Source organism: Chanos chanos, chromosome 3, assembly GCF_902362185.1.
Source record: "Chanos chanos chromosome 3, fChaCha1.1, whole genome shotgun sequence".
In the NCBI taxonomy this organism is placed as follows: domain Eukaryota; kingdom Metazoa; phylum Chordata; class Actinopteri; order Gonorynchiformes; family Chanidae; genus Chanos; species Chanos chanos.
This window is the reverse complement of record NC_044497.1, coordinates 46,272,776-46,294,237: the sequence shown is the minus strand read 5'-3', so window position 1 is coordinate 46,294,237 and position 21,462 is coordinate 46,272,776. Positions and strand designations below refer to the sequence as shown.

General features: G+C 39.2%; 2 protein-coding genes across 3 annotated transcripts; both read left to right on the top strand.

Annotated features, from left to right (window-relative positions):
* Positions 1 to 229: 229 nt before the first annotated feature.
* Positions 230 to 2,657, top strand: LOC115807088 (solute carrier family 10 member 6-like). Its single transcript, XM_030767949.1, has 5 exons — positions 230 to 591; positions 1,292 to 1,410; positions 1,708 to 1,754; positions 1,985 to 2,160; positions 2,495 to 2,657. Exons 1-5 carry the CDS (start codon positions 230 to 232, stop codon positions 2,655 to 2,657), a joined length of 867 nt encoding a protein of 288 aa, XP_030623809.1.
* A 6,550-nt stretch (positions 2,658 to 9,207) lies between these two features.
* On the top strand, positions 9,208 to 15,162 carry klhl8 (kelch-like family member 8). Of its 2 annotated transcripts, XM_030769438.1 has the most exons (9): positions 9,208 to 9,403; positions 9,782 to 10,330; positions 10,455 to 10,641; positions 10,865 to 11,008; positions 12,001 to 12,112; positions 12,522 to 12,690; positions 13,476 to 13,635; positions 14,421 to 14,622; positions 14,920 to 15,162. In XM_030769438.1, the coding sequence occupies exons 1-9, from the start codon at positions 9,209 to 9,211 to the stop codon at positions 15,041 to 15,043; spliced, it is 1,842 nt and encodes a 613-aa protein (XP_030625298.1). In that variant the 5' UTR covers position 9,208; the 3' UTR covers positions 15,044 to 15,162. The 2 variants fall into 2 exon arrangements, with proteins under 2 accessions (XP_030625298.1, XP_030625299.1); XM_030769439.1 differs by lacking the exon at positions 9,782 to 10,330.
* The last annotated feature ends 6,300 nt before the right edge of the window (positions 15,163 to 21,462 follow it).

Here is a 21,462-nt window from a genome sequence, read left to right as displayed (position 1 = left end):
TCTTACTGTATTTTTCTGATACTGAATTGTAGAGAAACTCTCCAACCTTTATTACATTTTTAAGTTTATTATAATTTGGACTCTTGTTGATTTCTTATACATATTTATTAGTGTATTTGGGCTACACAGCAAGTTCCCTACAGAGGAGCGTGAATAGCTGGAGGTCTAAAGCTTGTTATTACTCAGCCACCCTGTTAAATCTGCCCAGTTTCTGTTAATCCTGCTAGTCATGTGGAACAACAGCTCAGATGCAGAAGTAGGACCAAGCGTTAATGGGACTTCTGTTGGTGTTAATGGGTCCGCCCAACAAATTCTGAATGTGATCCTACCTTTCATGCTGGCTTTGGTGATCTTCGCCCTTGGTTGCAGTGTGGAGTTTGGGAAGGTATGGTACCACTTGCAGAGGCCATGGGGCATTTTAGTGGGTCTAGTGTGCCAGTTTGGGCTGATGCCACTCATCGCATTTCTGCTGGGGCTGGCGTTCAGAGTTACAGCTCTTCAGGCCGTGGCCATTCTCATCATGGGCTGCTGTCCTGGCGGAATCATCTCTAACATACTTACACACTGGGTGGATGGGGACATTAGTCTGAGGTGAGTGTGTGTGTGTGTGTGTGTGTGTGTGTGTGTGTGTGTGTGACAGAGAGAGACTAGGAGAGAGTGTATGCTCGTATCTCTACCTGCTTGTTTGTCAATGCAATGACAAGTGGAATTTATTTCAAATCATATTAAGGTCCTCATTTGAATGAGAATTTCAAGGATATACCTTTCTTTAATGACTGATACCCTGTTAAATGACTGATATGCTGTTGGCAGAAAAAAAACATTAAACCAAAGACTTCGTTTAAAATCCACTGAAAGAATATCTAGTGAGTTTTTATGTTGGATCGATTACTCACTTAGAGGCTAATTTAAGGTTTGAAATAAATGAGGAACAGATTAAATATGGTAGATGGAAAACACCTGGTGTAATAAGTATATAAATTCTATCATTAGTAAGCAGTCAGTAGTGTTTTATTTCTTGTAACATCCAGAACGTCAACAGTTTATCCAACTAATGGTTCATACATAGGGCAAAGTAACATTTCACATGAAAACTTCTATAAAAAAATAAGCCTTATGCCAGGGCTAAGGAAACCCTACCCTGGATTAAGATGAATTTTGTATTTTAAGCACTAGACGTTGAAAATCTTCTATATATATACTGTGTCAAGCCCATAACCCAACTCACTGATGGGGACTTATGGGAATTTCAGAGTAGAAATTTTTACTGTGCCTTTCTCTATGTGTTTAGCATTGCCATGACAACATGTTCCACTTTGCTTGGGTTGGGAATGATGCCTCTCTGTCTCTATGTATATTCACACTTCGGGATGAAGACTGGAAATGTCCAGATTCCCTACCTAAACATAGGTAAATTATATCAGGCCCTTACCTCACTATGTACCTTACTCCTTTCTTTCAAATATATCACGGGGGCTTGTTGACCTACTTGTACCTCACTCATAATTTTCCTGTAATTTGCTGTGTGTATATCTAACCTGATAATGAACTTAGTCATAGCATTTATGCAACGATCAGAACTTCAGTGGTTATTTGCTTGGCGTTGTACTCAGCCTGTGTTGGAAGTCACTTTGGAGAAAAGCATCTACAAAATGAATAAACATAAATGTAAAATGAAATGATATCAATAATCTTTTTTCGTGACAGCCATCACAGTGGTCTCCATGGTTGTTCCCGTGGCTTGTGGAGTCCTGGTAAAGTACAAATGGCCAAAAGCAGCAAGGATAATACTGAGGGTTTGTACTAATCAGTTTGAATCACTCAGTCATGAAAGCTTAATCCTAGACATTGTATCGCAAGAAACAATACTATGTACACCAAAATCTCTGGACCAACATTTATAGCTTTCACCATATGTTTAGCTTTTTTTTTCGGTTTGAAATGAAGTTTTTTGGTGTAACACTCTCTCTTTGCTGTGTTGTAGGTGGGTTCAGTAGTGGGTTGTTTGGTCCTTACCCTCGCAGCCATTGCTAGCGTCGTACAGTACAGAGGTTCTTGGAACATTGAGGTTTCTGTACTAATAATCGGCATGATATTTCCCATGATTGGATATGCTGTAGGCTTTATCATCTCCATTATCGTCCAGCAGCCTTGGCCGAGGTTAAGATTTCAATATTTAATGTGTGTATATATATATACATATATGTATGTATGCGTATACATACACACACACACACACATATATATATATTTTATAAATCTATAAAATAAATGATCAGTATAGATATATCAATATACACATATATAATAGATGGATATAGTGAAAATAGGGAGTTCACCTTAGTGAGTCTCTGAGTGTTTGTGGTGAAACTGTGAAATTGTTTACATTCTCAGTGCCAGCATTACTGTGCAGATCTGTATGAATGGGCCTCTTTATGCACTCTGAAGTATACGTCAAGCCCTGGACTAATATCTTGTTGAATTTTGATTCTAGGTGTAGAACAATTGCTTTGGAAACTGGGGCCCAGAACTGTCCGATCTCTGTCACTGTGCTGCAGCTCTCCTTCCCAGCAGAGCAACTGGTGCAAATGTTTACCTTCCCTCTCATCTATGCCTCATTCCAGCTCCTCAGTGGCCTCCTGCTGGCCATAGGTTAGAACTGCATCAAATCAGTTCTCACAGGATACAATATTTAACTGTTACAGCAGTGCCTCTGTGGCCATTTGGTAGATTCGAGCTTTAGAAGAAGACTGTATTCATTGCATATTGCAGGTTTAAATGAAGTCGTCTTTGTGTATGTATGTCAAGCTCTACAGGCCATCAATTCCTCACTCTGATCGCTTTATTTAATATAGATTAATTTTTAGAATTTCAGTGAGATTTCTCATATTTTCATTTACTCATGTATTTATTTTGGCATATTTGTTCACTTATCTGTTCACTTATCTATTTTGGCATATTTGTTCACTTATCTGTTTAGTTTTCTAACTTTTTTGTCTGTTACCTTTTGCTGTGTGTGTTTGTGGTGTTGTGTACTCATCTCGTGGCTCATTTCATTATAACCTGTTGTAAAACCCTTTCACATTCCTTCACTGTGTGAAATGGACTTCATACATAACTCTACTGTAAAATTTACCATCATTGCTTTTGTCTTTGTTGTAGCTTGTTATGCTGTGATAATGTGCCGTATTGAAACTGGAGCATAAACAATAATGAGTCTTTTTGTTTACAGTATATCAGATCTACAAGAACATTTACAGATGTAAGTCAGAGGACAGCATCATCTCTACTGGACAAGAACTTGAGAGAAAACCAGATTTGAACAGACAACATGGTGAAGACAATGCAAGCTTTGAAAATGACCTGTCAAATAATGAATTAGTTCAACACAGAGGAAGCACCGATTAACAGTTAAATTTTACAGAAAAATGATCAGTAATTGTTAATATTAGTCGGTGTAATATTAGTCAGTGTCAGTGACTGTTATTCAGTGTTCTGATTGTTACATTCTTTTAAATTTGTTTTAGCATTGATTAAGTACAGCCGTTTATTATAGAAAAAAAATGTCTTCAGGTGCCATTCACTCAGTTCCAAGTACAGTGTGACACAGATAACCACAGTAATCAGATGATTCTGTAATTATGTGCAAAAAGTTCTTTTTTTATTTCTATTTTTTTTTTTTTTGGATAAGCATGATCCATGATAACACGATATTTAGTTGATTTTTAACAGCACAACAGGAATTGGGTTGCCTAATCTTCACAGTATCCAAGTGCTGGTAACTGTCCATGCTTTGTGCTCTCTCAGTTGACTCATTCACAGAATGTAGGACAAGAAGCTTGTAATTTTGGCCTTGACCTCTCGCTTGACATCACGCTAATGGCCTAAAATGTGCTGGTCTATGTTACTCTCTACCACTGTAATGCCACTGTCTTTATTTGTAGGGATGTCAGAGTGCAACTGATTAAAACCTGTTTGGCACTTCTAAGATGGAGACTTGAGACCAAAGTATCTCCTGTGTCTGTAGAGCAATTTGGATCTATAACTGCAGACAGCAGGTGCTTGTTGACTCTGAGTACAGCTGATTAAAATGTCAGCAGGAGTGCAGGTCGGGAGTCTACGTCCTCTGGTTTGGGTCATGGTTGTGCTGCTGGGCTGGGCCTGGGCCCATGTCTATGTCACTGTACTATAATACCAGCCTTAAATACTTTGAGTACTATAACTGTCCCAGCTTTTTTTTTCCAGAAAGTGGTGAAAGTTTGTGTTCTGACAGTTTATGAGAAATAGTTTGGGAGTAATATCAGATTTCAAAAGCTGTTATTCATTTCCTTAACAATATTTCATTTCAGTCCTTTCCTGAATATAATTCTTCTAAAATCACTGAAATAATATTAGTTTTCATGGTTGTTGTGACATGCAATTTTGAATGGTTGACCCACAAAAAGAGAGACAGAGGGAGTCAGGGAGAGAGATGGATGTTAATGTGTAATTTAGAGTTTTACTAGTAAAGAGCATGTCTCTCATATGACTTTTAGAGGCCTGTAAATACCAGACAATGCATATTATAACTTTATAACCCCTGTCAGCTACTTAAGGCATAAAGATATTCTACTTTGTGTACTTTGGTGTGTGTGTGTTTGTGTGTGTGTGTGTGTGCACGCTTGTGTAACACCTCAGAGGACTCAGATCTAGTGTCATGAGCCTTCCAGTCTGGCTGGGCCAACTTTTCTCCATCCTTGGACAGTAACACACACACACACACATACACAGCTTCTGATTAAAAGATTCACTTTTATGGGGTCGAGGGTTATCGGCTATGGCAGTTCATTCGTTCTCATTATACCCCTTTTCCGTAGCTTATGTTTGGATTATACACCTCCAAAAGTCTTTTTTTTTTTTTGGTCAGAAAGAACATGGCCTACTTAATCAGGGAAAAGTTAAAAACAGAACAGTAAGGTATGGGAGAGGGGCTGAAAAAGACAGTATAGACCTATACATGTAAGCTACTATTTTGTTAAAGTTCACCGTTAAGATGTAGTGGACGCATCGTTTGTGTGTGTGTGTGTGTGTGTGTGTGTGTGAGAGAGAGAGAGAGAGAGAGAGAGAGAGAGAGAGAGATCATGAGGAGTTACTCGTTTTTGCTGCTATTTAGCAATAAAGAACACCGTGTAGAACAATTCGTCTGTTTATTTCTTAGCCTACACCCAGACGCTATTAGGCAAAGATACAATAAGCTATGTCCTGCAATCAATGTATTATAATTATGCTAACGTTTGGGCAAACAGCCAAAAGACTAAATAGTGCTACACTGCTCGCTTTGCTGTAGTCTACGGTGGCTCGTGCAAAACCTTGTTGTCTACACAAGTGTCTGTCCTTTTTGAAATGCGCACTAAATAAGAAAACGTTATCTCATGCTCTGTGATACGGATGCCATATCTATACAGGCTAAATTTGGCGGTTTGCGGGTCGGGTCAGGTTCAGGTGGTTGATTAACCCAGATTTTTGCGGGTCGGGCGGTGCGGATTGGCTCTCATAACGGGTCGGGTGGGTGTGGGTATTAAAAAACCCTGACCCGCGCATCACTACTGACCATTACAAACACACTGACATAGCAAATGGCACTAAAGAACATTTACCGCGTTCTTGTTAATTCATTACGCAGTGTTTTGTGTGTGTGTGTGTGTGTGTGTGTGTGTGTGTGTGCGCGCGTGTGTGTGTGTATGTGTGTGTGCGTGTGTGTGTGTGTGGGCTGCAACAATCTGTGAAAAAAAAAGTCAGAAAATAGTACACTTATTTATTTCAAAATGTATGACAGACCTAAAGTAAACTGCAGTGAACTTCATAATTATCTTTGGTTTGCAAAATTCACATTTCTTTCTTTATTTATTTAATTTCATTTATTTTCATAAATGACAATATTACATTGCAAGTGCAAGTTATGTAAATGTAAATCTCCGTGATCGCACGCACACACACTGTGAAAAGTGAGCAGTGAATTTATCCTCTGCTTTAACCCATCCAACACACCGGTAGTGAACACACACACACCAGACGCAGGAGCAGTGGGCAGCATTCCTTGCATTGGGGTTAAGTGCATTGGGGGGCATTGGGGTCAAGTGCCTTGTCCAAGGGCACACAGCCGTGGTTGCTGGTCCTGAAAACCAAACCGGCAATCCTTCAGTCACAAGCCCGGTTCCCTAACCTCTGGACCACGGCTGCCCGTTATACAAGTTATATTACAGATAGATAGAGAGATAGATAGACAGATAGATAGATAGATGACGTATTTAATAAACTTCTTCCACTTATGAGGGAGGATAATCAGATGGATGTTTTACTTTGTCATTTACCCTGAATTTAATTGGTTTAATTGGTCAGGGTGTTCTACATTCTACATTACATTTTACTGGATTTGCTTTGACAGGTATAAACAAAGAACTTTTAAAGTAAAATATCTGAAAATACTGATTTTGCAGTGGTCTGAGAGCAGAAAAATTCTCTTGTAAACAGCTGTAGTGATTTGTCTTTTAAAGCATTTCTTGGCATGACATGCCGCCTCATTTTCCATAGTTTCCATAGTTGTCATAGTTTCACAACTGAAAAAAAGTGTATTGAAAGTGACACTAAATCATTATGCAACACTGAAGTGAAAACAGAAACAGCATAGGGTTTATTTGTATACCATGCTCTTGGAGTACAGTGACAACCAGTTTCTGATCACACAGGACTTGTTTATGTGATGCCCCCAACCTGGCAAATTCATCTGACCTTTGGCCTCAGGTTTCAGGCTTTGGACTGGGGACAGTTGAAGGGCTACTCTATGGTTGTTGCTATGACCACGTATCAAAAATGACACCATGACAAGTAATGCTATATTAACTGTGGCCAGTCACTTCCAGGCCAGGGAGTGTTACAGATGTAATATGAGACCACTGATGAAAAAAAAAAAATACAACTTTGATGACTGTGTTCCATAAGTTAATATAAATCAATGTATACATGCATAGGAACTGACTTTGTCTGTAAGTATCATAACTGTCATCCAGACATTTAATTATTATTTTATTTTATTTTATTTTATTTTATTTATTGCTTCCTTAAGATTTGAATTATTTTTTACCTTGCATTCCTGGGGATTACGTTCTAGTTTCGGATTATATTGCCATTAACTTCTATATTTGAACTCGTATTAGACACCATGAAAACATGGGGGTAAGAGTCGGGGGGAGGGGGGGGGATGCGCCCGTGAGCTGAAACGACACTTCCCATAGTTCTTTGCGTGCAAACGATTGTCAAAAGCCTTCCGAAGTGAAAGTGAACAGAACGGAATTCTCTCCTCAAAATGAGGTAAATGCTTATGTTAATCAAAAATATGCAAGTAAATCGTTCGTTTCTTTTTTGGAAAGGGAATATCCTAGATTGTTATGCTTTACAAACAGAACGTCGATTTCTCTTAACTGCATTGCAAAGTGAATGTATACTAGACATGCGGAGAATAGCTACCAAAGACTTGAGCTAGCATTGATTTAACGACATTCACCACTTCAATTAACAGATTTTTAGAAAAAATATTTTGGCATTATTGGGACATTTTCTTGGTTCCGTGTCATCTGGCTTGGTTAGTAACAAATTTGTCATCCAACTAAAGAAAAAGATGGAGATAGGTAAACTCGTTAGTATGGAAAGGACAGCTAGCTAGCTAACTGTAGTTTGATATTGACGTTTTGACTGTAAAACCAATTTAAATCGCAGTTTGTCTGTTTTTAATGATGCAAGTTATGTAATTATTTGTTTGCCTCTCCAATATTATTTACTCGGAACAAGTCATAGGTATATATGCGGTACATAAACAAACAGATAGCTGTACATCCTGGTTGGTAAGCTGTCACGATGTAATTTGTGCTCTTGATAAATTAGGTACATAGTATATGTTCTGTAATTGTAATGGAGATAAAGTATGTACTGATATGAGTTTAAAAATCATATATATATATATATATATATATATATATATATATATATATATATATATATATATGTATATACATGACACGTATTATGCCTTTCTGTTTTGTTCTGTTGTGTTTTAAAATTGCTTGTCTTGCTGATAGTTTGCTTTTATCAATATTCAGATGTTCAAATAGACACCAAACTGTTGTTGTGGTTATAGATAACTAGTCTTATTTAACATGCATTTTATCATTTGTGATATTTAATATTAGCCATTAGCGTGCGTCTCTTGTTACATGTGGTGTTTTCCTCTCGGTTTTTGGTTGACCTGCTAGAATTTTTGATTGTACTTACACTCACTCTCTTCCATGTTAAACCCTGGTAAACTAGGAGTTAACGTGTGCTTTTAAGTAGCTCATCATGGAAAATCTGTCTTGTGGTCTGTAGACTCACTGAAATAAACGGAAAGGCAAATTGACCATATAGCCCATTTTCCACTGTCTTAGCATTCTCAGGTTCTGAGGATCTTAAAAAACAGCACCAAGTGATTGTGTTACATTTTATGAAACTTGGCTCATGAACAAGGGGTCTTTTAGTGAGTCTCTGTGAATTACATGCCTTCTGTCCTTTAAACTGGGAGAGAATACTGATGAGGAGTGAGTTCTACACAGACTCTATTCAAAAGGAGAGAGCCAAGCGGAGTCTGAAATGCGTGGGTTGAAATGAGCTTCTCTTTGTGATGGTCCATTTTAAGCTGTGCCATGTCAATTTAGCCGACGTCACTCTGAACACTGTAGCATCATTCTCTTCACTCTGTACAATGCCTTACATGACCCAGATATTTAAAGAGCAGTGCAGCCTCTTTTAATCCTCCCATTGTATGTGTGTTTGTGTGTGTGTGAGTGTGAGAAAGAGGGAGAGAGTGCGAGAAAGAAAGCACAGGTTAAGTTTGAAATTCTTTGCTGACTAGCTGCCTACTGCTTTTTATCATTTGTTTTCAAAACCCAGGTATGGGAGCTGCTCACCTTCAAAGGAAGCAGCTTTGTTAAGGCTCAATCAAATGCGCCTGATTCAATTAAGCAAAGCCCTGGAGCCATCAGAAACAGTCAAATTAGGTGTCGGAGGGGATTCAAAACCTGCCAGAGTGCAGGTCTCTGGAAGGAGGATAGATCTCCCCCTCCAACTCTCTCGTTCTTTCTTTCTTAATTGTTATTTCTCTCCCCCTGCTCTCTGTAGGTTTTGGTGTCTCTGAGTTGCCATGGTGCCAGGAGACATGGTGCCAGAGCATGGCAAGCAGCAAAAACTCAAGGACAAACGACAAGCACGAACAGCGGAGAACGCGTGTGAAGCGGACGGCTCTTTCGTATTTGAGGCCCACGAGGCTTGGAAGGACTTCCATAACTCCCTCAGGCAGTTCTACGAAAATGGAGAACTCTGTGATGTCACGCTGAAGGTATCCATAGAAACAGATCTCAGATCAGTTGAGAAGTTCCAAAAGTTTGTGCTCAGCCAGTGAGATTAGGTTTTGCTTCACATCAAGTAACCTCAAAATAGCAAGGAGAACTAGAAGCTTATTGTGGTTACAGTATTGCAAGGCATGTGCTGAACCGTCAGCAAATCTAATTAGAGTGAATGCCTAAATTACATTCAACTCTCGGTTAAAATCTTCTTTTTAGACAACATATTTTAAGCCTCCAGCTACGGGAACGATCAACATGTGAATTCCAATTAACTTGTTTTTCTCTCATGTTTCTTATCCACTATTTCACATTTCTCTCTCTCTCTCTCTCTCTCGCTCTCTCGCTCTCTCGCTCTTTTTTTTTTTGTGGAGGTGGGTAATCGGCTCATACCATGTCACAAGCTGGTCCTGGCCTGTGTAATTCCATATTTCCGGGCCATGTTTCTGTCTGACATGGCAGAGGCCAAACAGGAACTGGTCGAAATCCGAGATTTCGATGGAGATGCCATCCAGGACCTGGTGCGCTTCGCCTACTCTTCACAACTGACTCTTACTGTGGACAACGTGCAGCCTTTGCTTTACGCTGCCTGTATATTGCAAGTGGAGCTGGTGGCCAGAGCCTGCTGTGAGTACATGAAGGCCCATTTCCACCCGTCCAACTGCCTGGCGGTCCGGACCTTTGCCGAGAGTCATAACCGTGTCGACCTAATGGACATGGCTGACCGCTACGCCTGTGAGCACTTTCGGGAGGTGGTGGAATGTGAGGATTTCCCCTGCGTGTCGCCTCAACACCTGCGCACGCTGCTGTCTTCCAGTGACCTGAACATCCACTCAGAGACGCAGGTTTACAATGCTGCTGTCAAGTGGCTGAAAGCCAATCCGCAACACCATGAAGCCTGGCTGGACCAGATCATGTCTCAGGTGCGCGGTTCTTGCCAAATGTATGCCGATTGTAAGAATCGGAGCTGGCCGCGTTTGGCCACGTTTTTATGTTTGTCGTGTGTTTTTGTCGTCACTGACATTTTATTCACGTGTTGGTTGGCAGGTTCGGCTCCCATTGCTCCCGGTGGACTTTCTGACTGGTACAGTGGCTAAAGAAGAGATGATCAAAGCTAACTTGAGCTGCCGTGACCTTTTGGACGAAGCCAGGAACTATCATCTTCACCTCAGCAACAAGATCGTGCCCGATTTCGAGTACTCTGTCCGCACCACACCACGGAAACACACGGCAGGTGAGAAAGATACCAGACACATAAGGACTGAGCAGCAGTGCATGGTTCAATGCGTGGTCAGAAACCCTCTGAAATGAATTGATTCAAAAGACTGCAAAAGAGAAAACGTACAGCTATATAAAATGGGCTTACACTGTACTGACATTTTGTAGGCTGGATCAGCACACTTATACTTATTTAAGACTGTTAAGGAGACAGTCTGTGTTCACTTTTGACTTGGCAGGTGTTTTATTCTGCGTGGGCGGCCGCGGTGGGTCTGGAGACCCGTTCCGCAGTATCGAATGTTACTCCATCACCAAAAACAGCTGGTTCTTCGGCCCAGAGATGAATAGTCGACGCAGACACGTGGGAGTGATCTCCGTGGGAGGTGAGAGAGCGTGCTTACTGATATTACAGAGAGAACTGATGCTAACTGAGCGCTGTTTTTATTCTTCAAATTATTTTTTTTTAGCTTTTGTGTTAGCAGCTGTTACTCAGTTGAAGTTGACTTGTTAAATAGGCAGATTTGAATTGAACTGAGAAAGGAAGAAAGCAGAAGATGAGGGTTGATAATAGACAATTTGCAGACGAGAGAGAAAATGCATGCGTGATTGTTCAGGAGCTTACATATCTCTGATCCCAGTGGTGAGTAATTGAAGACACAAAAAGGGGTAATTACTGCGCTGGTCGAGGGCTTGCACTTTTTTCATTCTCTGTAAAATGAAGTGTGGCTGCCTTCAACAGTCTCTGTCTCTTGAATGTTTTGAGTGTTAGCAGGAGCTTTGAGGATTTTAATTGCATCGCTGGTTTCTGGTGGAGTGCACAGTGGTCTCTCAGAACACAGATCCAACCCGTTCAAACTCTTCAAACACAGCCGAGATTCCTGTCCAGAACAGTTCAGCTCCTCCATATTCTTCCCAGCGGCCCTTATATTAGCTGCCAGCAGTGTCTGTTTTTGTTTGTTAGCTAAATGAAATACAGCAACTCTTTTGTTTTGTTCAGCTGGCAAAATCTTCCTCTTGTTGACATTTCTAAATGTAAAAACGAAATAAAACTTTGAAAAGTCTGAGCCCGCTAAAGCGTGTTATATAGTCACCCTTTACAGCCAGCAAGGCCTGTGAAACGTTTGGATGGTAGGGGATGTGGGGCTGAGTGTTGGAAGGACAGTCGTTTTGGTGTGGACGTGGCATTTAGAGGTTAGATCTTGTTGCTAATTACATTTGGGTTTGGAACACTCCGTGGAATAAATATCAAAAGATCAGAGTTTAAAAGTTCAGACGCCTCCATAAAAACAGACGTGTAATTCACTTTGTATTGTGCGTGTCACGCATTTTGTTGATTGCTTTGTCAGCTCTGGATGAATGTTTTTGTCTCTCTCAGGCAAAGTGTATGCTGTCGGAGGCCATGACGGCAGCGAGCACCTCGGTAGTATGGAAATGTTTGACCCCCTCACCAATAAGTGGATGATGAAAGCTTCCATGAATACCAAACGGTAGAGGAACCTCTATCAGTCCTAAACTAACTACAGTTTAATGTTTCATGTATTCAATTGTCCACCTCTATATAACCAGAATTTACCACCGCTACATAACCAGGTTTTATCCATGTGTAACATGTATGTGATCGGCATGTGAATAATCAGCAAAAAAGAGGTGTTATAACGATATATCTTGTGAAGGAATAATATTTCAGAGTCCATCCATAGTTTTTTTTTTTTTTCTGTCTAAGAAAAAAAAATAAAAGAACTTTGTGTATCTGAGTCTCTTTTTTTTTTGGTCACTGTTGTTGGCACTTTGCTACAGCCTTACGTTTTTTAATGTTTCTTTACAGGAATTATTCACTTGGGTATTGTCATAGTGTTTTACATCAGACCTTAAAGTCGATTCCTTCTGTTTGTGCAGGAGGGGAATTGCCCTGGCAGCTTTGGGAGGACCCATCTATGCTATTGGCGGATTGGATGATAACTCCTGCTTTAGTGATGTGGAGCGGTATGACATTGAATCAGATCGCTGGAGTGCCGTCGCCCCCATGAATACTCCAAGAGGGGGCGTAGGTTCTGTGGCCTTAGGGGTAAGAGTTGAGAACTGGGACTTATGGGTTTATGGGCCATGCGGTAAGCTTTGTGTGATGAAATTTTAAATTACTGTGTATCACAGTTGAATATGTAAGCTGTTACACAGATGAGGTGAATGTACTTCCTCCCTTGTAAATTGTAATGGCCATTTTTATAACCGTCATTTGTAAATTATGCAGTATTTTATTGACACTCTGACGAAAGCAGGATAAATTACACTGTTTAACCTTTAATTTTTTAAAAATTTCACCCTCTATTCTTGTTTAAAACATCTCAACACTTGCAAATAAAAACAACTGACGAGATCACGGTCAAAGTAGATACATAACAGCATATTTTGAGAACTTATCTTAAATTATGTTATATAAAAATGACTCCATATTGATCATGTAACAGTGATGCCCAGTGTTATTATATTATATTCATTATACACTATGTATATAACTCCTGCACTATGGCAATAACTTCTATCTACCTCTCTAAAGTATTCTCACTTTAGGGCTATTTATTACATTACCAATTACTGCACTATGTACAGGAAACAACCTTTATTTTAACTTGTTTTAATTTTTTATTCCTATTTCCTATTTATCTTATTATATTCTATTTTTTTATTCTATGTTGTGTTTGGTGTGCATTGACGGTGTTGTTGCGGCACTTGAATTTCCCCTCAGGATTAATAAAGTAATTCGTATTCGTCTTTGTATTATACATAGATATGTGTGAGTCGGTGCAGTGTGTTTGAGTAACAGGGCTGTGTGTGGATTTGGGTTTTTGGCAGAGTTACGTGTATGCAGTGGGTGGAAATGACGGCGTGGCTTCTCTGTCCAGCGTGGAGAGATTTGACCCGCATCTCAACAAATGGACGGATGTCAGAGAGATGGGTCAGAGACGAGCAGGGAACGGAGTCAGCGAACTCAACGGCTGCCTCTACGTCGTCGGTATGAAAGAGTCCTCCTTTTTCAACGTTTGTATCCCCCCCCCCCCCCGGTCTTCTCTGATTTATTTACGCATTTTCACTGGGGACATTCACTGGGAAAGTTCAAGTAATTCAAGTAATTATTTGAAAATAAGTAATATATAATAAATGATCGTTTTAGTTTAAATGTTACAGAAAGACAGATAGTGGAACAGGTGGTGTAGAAAAAGTTTTCCTCTCAGAAAAATACCGATAACCAGAATGTGTTTCCCGTTCAGTCTTCTCTGCTCTGAGGCGAGCGGCCTGTCGGCAGGTCTATGCCCTCGGCTCTTTTTTGATGTCACATATGTATCACATGAAAGAAATGACACAAAGTGCAGAGGTGTGAGGGTTGTTTTTATGAATAAGTCACTCATCAGGTGTGGTAAATGGCCATTCACAGGTTTTTATTGCTCTACTGTAGTTCACAGTTACTGGAGTCATCCAAGGATTCCATTTTGTTTTTGTTTTTATTGTTTGAAAGAATCGACATGAATGAATGGCTTCCCTCCCTGCTTGTTCATCTCCTCAGCCTTTCTGTGATTCGCATGATGTTCTCTAAAATATCAGCTAATATAGCTCTGTGATAGTATGTATGTATGCTGAACATAAATATTACAGTGCTCCAGAGTATTTTTAGTGAATCTGCACTATGAACGTCTTGATGTTAGTATGATGCTGTAGCAAACTGAACACACAAATTCACAGTCAGTAGCTGATTCTAGTGTAGTACTAACATTGTCTCTGTCAATGTTTGTGTCTGTTTAGGGGGCTTTGATGATAATTCGCCGCTCAGTTCAGTTGAGCGTTTCGACCCCAGGATGCATCGCTGGGAGTATGTTGCTGAGCTGACTACCCCCAGGGGGGGTGTTGGTGTTGCCACGGTGATGGGCCGCGTATTTGCAGTTGGTGGACACAATGGGAACATCTATCTGAATACGGTGGAAGCCTTTGACCCCCGCATGAACAGGTGAGAGCTGGTTTTCAGTAAGAAATAGGGTTGCTGGTTTCCAAAACATTGGTATGTGCATGTCTGTGTCTGTGTGTGTGTCTGTGCGTGAGTGGGGTAGTGTTGAAGTAAACATGGTATTTGACCTAAGCTGTCGTCATTTTAAAGGTGAGTGAAATGTGTGCGATTTTTAACGTCGCTAATACTCAGAGAGTATTGTGCTACCAATATGTTATTTTTCACTCAATGGTGTGGGAACTGAAAATGCCCGGTATGGAACTGTTAAGTTGTGTGTATCACGTGTGTGTATATCCACAGGTGGGAGTTGGTGGGCTCGGTGTCTCACTGCCGAGCCGGGGCTGGAGTAGCGGTCTGTGCCTCTCATATCAGTCAGATTCGAGATGTGGGACAGGGCTCCAGTAACGTAGTGGACTGCATGTGAGCACGTGATCAAAAAAAAAAATCACTCCTGACTCTCAGACGCACTCGCATTGAAAGACACGGTCGAATGGTTTCCACGCTTTTCAAGACGCACACAGCGTTTCTTCCAGCTGAACCCATATTCCCAATGTATGGAAGAGGCCTTAGGCATCAGTATGGAGTCTGGAACCTTCTTTTGATCATGAGCCTCGTTTTGCAGACTTGATTTGATCAGGAGCCTTGTTTTGGAGCCTTGTTTTGGAGACTTGTTTTGATCAGGAACAAAAATGCTCTTCACAATCTATACATTTTTTTTTTCTTCACTCAGTAATTGTGTTGGTAGTATTGTATCATGCTTTTTCTGTTGTGTTTTGACTATTTAAACCTCTACTTTAATTAAAAAATAAAAATGGTGGGCCATTAAAATATTCAGCTAAAACAGTTAGCGGGAGGTGCTTTAGAAACGTTTCTATTCGGAAATGAAAGCAGCTGAAGATGAATTTGGATCCATTCTCAGAGCTGTCATTGGAAACTGTAGCACATCTCCACCTGCTCTCTCTCAGCTAGCTTCTGCAACCTCGTAACAAGCTGACAAATACCCTTAGCCAGGTAACATTTCCAGCTTCGTTGTCTCTAACCTGCACTAATCAGTGACTTACTTGACCTGTAAAACATATTTAAACTTTTTATCGTTTATGTTTTCGTTTAGCTGTATTAGCAGTGGTATATGCAGATGAAGTAGTACTCTCCTCACAGGTCTGAAAAACACACAACCTGTTTTGGGTTGAATTTTATTCAGGACTCTAAACGCTCAGCCCCAATCCATGTGACGACTTGCTAGAGCTTGTGTTTGCGTTAAAACAATCAACAGAGAGAGAGAAATTCTATAAAGAGATAAGAGAGAGAAATAATGTTTGTGATGTCTTCTGGTCTGTATGATATCTGGTGAATTATGCTGCTGTAGAATGGGACTCCCTGTCTGCTTTAAAGCTTTAGAGTTTAGATGTTGATCTAGGGAGAGATCTAATATGGCTTACTGGTTATCAATAGAACAGTGTTAAAGCTATGCTTAGTCCTGACATACTCCTCAATAACTGAAGTGCCAATGCTCTCATGTATTTTACAGCACATTTCAAATGCAGGAGACCCCTATCACTGCCAAATCAGAATGACAAGTCCAGGGAGAGTGAAAAAGCACCAAGATGTTTTAATATATTGTGTTTTCTTTGAACTGTTAAACAGTGAAATTCTGTGCATTTCTATAGCATTATTTTATTGCTCTGTTGTGGACTATTTTCTTAGGATAGAAGCAATGTTTGAGTATATTTTTATTCTATTGTAGAGACATGAATGTTTGAAGTGAAGAAATTAATGCTATTTTTGGGTATCTTTTGGTGGTGTTTCTCTCTGAGTTTCGCTTGGAAACGGTTATTTGGTGTTAAGTGTTATGCTTATTCTTTCTCTCATATCTAATATTTTGAGATTTTCTTCTTGGATTTATAACTTTTGGACAGCTGTAAATCAACAGCCTTTGTTGACTGAAGGTTGAGGAGTAATTAGTATTAACTTCTTATATTACAGCTTCTCTTAAGGGCAAGCGTTCATTTGCATAACTGAACTACTGAACTCTTGTAAGGCTATTGTGACATCATATCGCTATTGTTTGCTGTATAGTAACAATGCATAACTTGTAACTTTAAATTAATTACATGTACACCATCATACGAAGACCTGTGAAAGCATTCACATGTCCCTCAGCATAACTAAAGCATACAGCTTTAGTTAGAATTAAAGGTTATCTGTTTATTTGTGATCTGTGATATCTCTGTGCCAGAAAAGTTTTTTTCCTCTTCGGTACATTTCTGTTTGACTGATTTTCAGCTGATTTTCAGTGACAGTGGGTTTTTTTGAAGGAAAAAAAATACAGTGGTTGTGATGAGAATTCATTGAGAACGGGTGACTGTCCTGGCATCACTGGACAAAGACGACTGAACTTGTACAACAATCAGGATTTTTTTTTTGTTCTGTTTTTGGTATTCAGCTCTGTTTGCATAATCCTTATCTGAAATATTTGACCATTAAGAGTGTTGTAACATCACATTTATTGATATGTTGACCCTCCTATCTAGTTGTTGGGATGGAGTTTTGTAAATGCTTTTCTATATTGGCTTTCTCAGTGAAGGATTGACCTGTACTGTAATGTATTTTGCCTGAAACTTTGTGTTGTTCATGTTGTTTTGTATTGTCTCAATAAAGTTGTCAGACTTCAGAACTTTGTTTCTGACAGTGCATTCATTCCTCTACACTGATTCATGAATGTAGCTTATTAATGAATGTAGCACCATCACCGAAAATTACAATGCCTCGTTGGAAATGATGGTTATTTGAATTGGAGATAAATAAACTAGAATTTATGCTGTTTGTCCACTGACAATAGACCCTTCAGAAATATGTAAACGTGCAAAGAATAAATGTTGGCTCTCCTCTCTTGATCCACTTTTTAATTATTATAAAGTTATCATTTCTACATTTTTCTTTCAAGGGAAGTGAGAGAATCTCTCTTCATGTACTGTTACATTTCATGTGCAGCCATCGCCTGTAATCAGCAGAGCTTTGTATTTTGAAAAGTCTAGATAATCTGACTCACATAAAGTGCTGTTAATATTTGGAATGGTTGTGCAACTAGATGTTTTTTTTTTCTTTTTTTCTGGGGAGGCAGGCAGTGTAATCACAAAGTGATTTGGCATCAAACAGCATCTTACATTCCTTTGTTTACCTTGATTGATTTGCTGACTATTTTGTCATGCAGCGTAAATTCAAGTTAATAGGTAACATTGTGGTGCAGTGTTTGTAATAAACTTTTACTGTCTGAAAAAATGCAGGGTGGTAAAGCTTATAAAATGCCAACTTTTGCACTTCATTGCATCTTCTTTTTCATCCGTTCAAACACAGGTATAGATTCAAACTTACAGGAACTATTTATCAAAATATCCTGATAAACCACCACAATGTGGACTATTTGTCTGTTTGAAAAACAAAGTGTACACTTGTGACTGCCTTTTTCTTTACATAAAATTCAATAAAAGGTCATTTCATATTTTGTGTGTTTATATAACTATAGTAAGTGCCTTTTGTTCTCTTACGTGAAATGGTTAAAAGACAAAAAACAACAAATCAAATTAATTTTGTCATGGACATTATTAAATTTGATTTTGATAATAATTTATGCAGAGCAGCCTACCAGCAAGTTTAACATAAGTGTTTCGTCATTTCTTTCTCTTTTATAGACAATAATTCTGATCTACCTATTAGCTATTACCGAGCACAGCTTTACATTTTCAATGAGTTTTTCCATAGAGTCAGACTTGTTATGCGTCAGATGGTTACATAACATTAGTTATGATTAATATCAGATTTAGCGAAGCAATAAGTCCCTACTTAATGTATTACTTTAGTTTTAATGTGCATGGTTTGGTTTAGGGGGTCTGTAAAGCATCTTACACTGAGGTGACAAAATCAATATTTTTTTTTTCTGATTCTGTTCTGTCCTGAAGCACATACTTATACATATATGTAAATATCCATGTAAATATCCAAGCACGTAAAGTGCATGTGTCCATTACACAGTTGTCCCCACATTTTGTATATTTAAATAGGTCATCTTAAAGATCGGTCAGTTGTACATGTCTTGTTTCAAACTGGAATGTGTCATTCTGAAGTGTCATGAAGGGTGTGGAGGAAGGCCCACTACTAGATTGTGACACTGTTTTTTTTCACTATCCCTAAACTTTGGACCTTGAGCTGCAGGTGAAAAGAAGATGCTTCAATGCTCAGATCTTCAGATCCTCAGATCTCTAGTGAGAGGCAGCTGGTACAAATACTGGGCCCCTCTTAGAGAATTGTGAGACGTCTACTTATAACGGATGCACTGCTGGCTGTAACGTGTCGCCTGAGAAGAAAATCTCTATTACCTGTGATAAAGTTTTACATCTATTTTTACCTATTAGATACAGGTACATACAGTAACTCACCAGGAGGACAAAAAATCAGACCCTGCATGTCTGATGAAATAGAATATTGAAGATGTTGCTTTTACTCATCACCCTCTATGGGCTCATCAGCACTGGTAAGTCTCTGTTGTTTTTGCCTCGTTGTTGCTATCAGAATAACTGGATGTTGTTGGTGTTATAATGGGAAAATCACATTTAAATCCCAAATTCCAAGATCTTATTTTTGTCTTGGTCCTATCATGTTATCTGTGTGCAGAGGTGGCAGAGGTGCACATATTCTTTACTCAAGTAGAAATACAGATACTTCTGTAAAAGACAAAAAAAGACTACGGTAAATGTAGAAGTACTGATTCAACTTCTTTACTCAACTAAAAGTGAAAAAGGACAGGCTGTGAAACGTACTCAAAGTATAAGAGGAAAAAGTAGCCCTTTGAAGGACATTTCTACTGGCTGTTTCTATGCAAAGTTACCTGAACCCTCACATCATATTAGTATAAATCGAAGACTTTCAAATAAAATAAAAAACAGCATACTGCAAATAATGAACATTAACTGCACTCCAATGTGCAAATCAGTTTTCAGTGTCACCAACAGAGCTAACATCATGATCAACATGAGAACGTATTTCAAGTCTAATAGAGCCTTAAACTCTTTTGTTAGAAATTCCCTCGTCTCGACAGGGCTACCAACAAACATTTCTCTTAAATAAGGCCATGGAGGGGGAATGTCTTGCTGCTCTGAATCTGTTCCGTCGGTAATGTTGTCTGGTTCACTTTCATTCATGCCGCTACTAGTTCTCCCTGTCACAGGCATCACAATGAATAGACACCTTTTCTCCGTGGTCTAGTCTCCCTCTCTTGCCTGTTTCATCTTGCTAGTCTTTTACGCCCTGTTACGTCATTTTCGTCTTGTTACATCCACCGTGTGTGATATGCACCAGTGGATACACCAAGGGATAGTCTTTTCTATGTGTTATTGCCCATATCATCCATTTAGGTTGAAATCGGTCTTGAGGGTGGGAAGGCGCGCAGTGATGCAAAATAAAAATAATCAATAATTCTCTTCAGATGCATTAAAACTAAAGCAATTAGCCTGTTTTGAAAATGTAAGGAGCGAAAATATAAGGGGTAAAGGTAAAAAGTTGTCAGGCAAATAAATACTGAAGTAAAGTACAGTTACCTGAAAACTCTTCTTAAGTACAGTAAGGAAGTATTTGGACTTTGTTACTTCCCACCTCCGTCTGTGTGTCAGGAGGCTACTGTTGGTGAACGTCTTCATATAGAACCTTTTATAACTCTGCAACTAGTACCTCTTCTTTTTTAAAAAAAAAAAAATCATGTGGATTTTCAAATTAATTTCTTGATAACTAAGAGACTACATGAAAGGTAATGGTGAGGTTTGATTTCGAGAAAAGACAATAAAGTTCAAAACTGACTCGCAATATGTATAATCAGAGTGAAAAAAAAAATTCAACGTCTATTTGTTTTATCAAGCTGATCCTGCAATTTTGTGGAAATAATTTAGTTTGGGTATGTATGGCATTTGGTTTATTTATACACAATGACCGGGCAATGACTATGCGATTATGGGTTAAATTGTGAGAATTGCAGATTTGAAAAATCTGAGAGAATTGTGTGTTCAGCATTGTTTTTCATTTGTTGTAATTCAGCATATATGTATTTTTTAACCCTTGATTTATATGAATCGTATGATTCTTTATGAGTGCTATGAAACTGTTTGAGAACCCCAAATAAAAAACACTATCAGCGTTACAGCAGCAGGCTTTAAACTTGGCTTTAAGCTTGGCTTCCACATGTATCATGAGACTTTTATGGTAGTAGTCTTAAATAGTTGAAGTGCTTTATTGGCCACACACACACTAGGAGCAGTGAGCGGTGAAATTCAACCTCTGCATTTGACCCCTCTGCATTTGACCCATCCTATACACCCACACTCGGAGCAGTGAGAGCACACACACACACTAGGAGCTAGGAGCAGTGGGCAGCCACAGTGGCTTGCCTGGGGACCAGGAGCCTTGGTCAAGGGTACTGACAGGAGTATTAACCCTAACATGCATGTCTTTGACAGCACTTTGACAGTACTTGCTGGGCAGCCACTGTGCTGCCCGGCAAGTACCAGTACCAGTAGAGATGGTGTGAAGGATTACCTTGGTTACAAAGACTGTGATGTTACAAAACATTAATCTCCCAACGCATTCTTTTATAGCTCCACAAAACTACATGGCAATGAGTTTTTACATATTTTAGTCAAATCTAGAAATACCTGTGACTACGAATTATTTTGTAAATGGACAGTAGCCAAACAGTGGTCATAAATAAATGAAAAATAAATGAATTTCAACCCTCAGTAAGCATTATAACAACAGTAACTGATATGCTTTTAATGACTAATATTACAGCTGCCGCAGAGC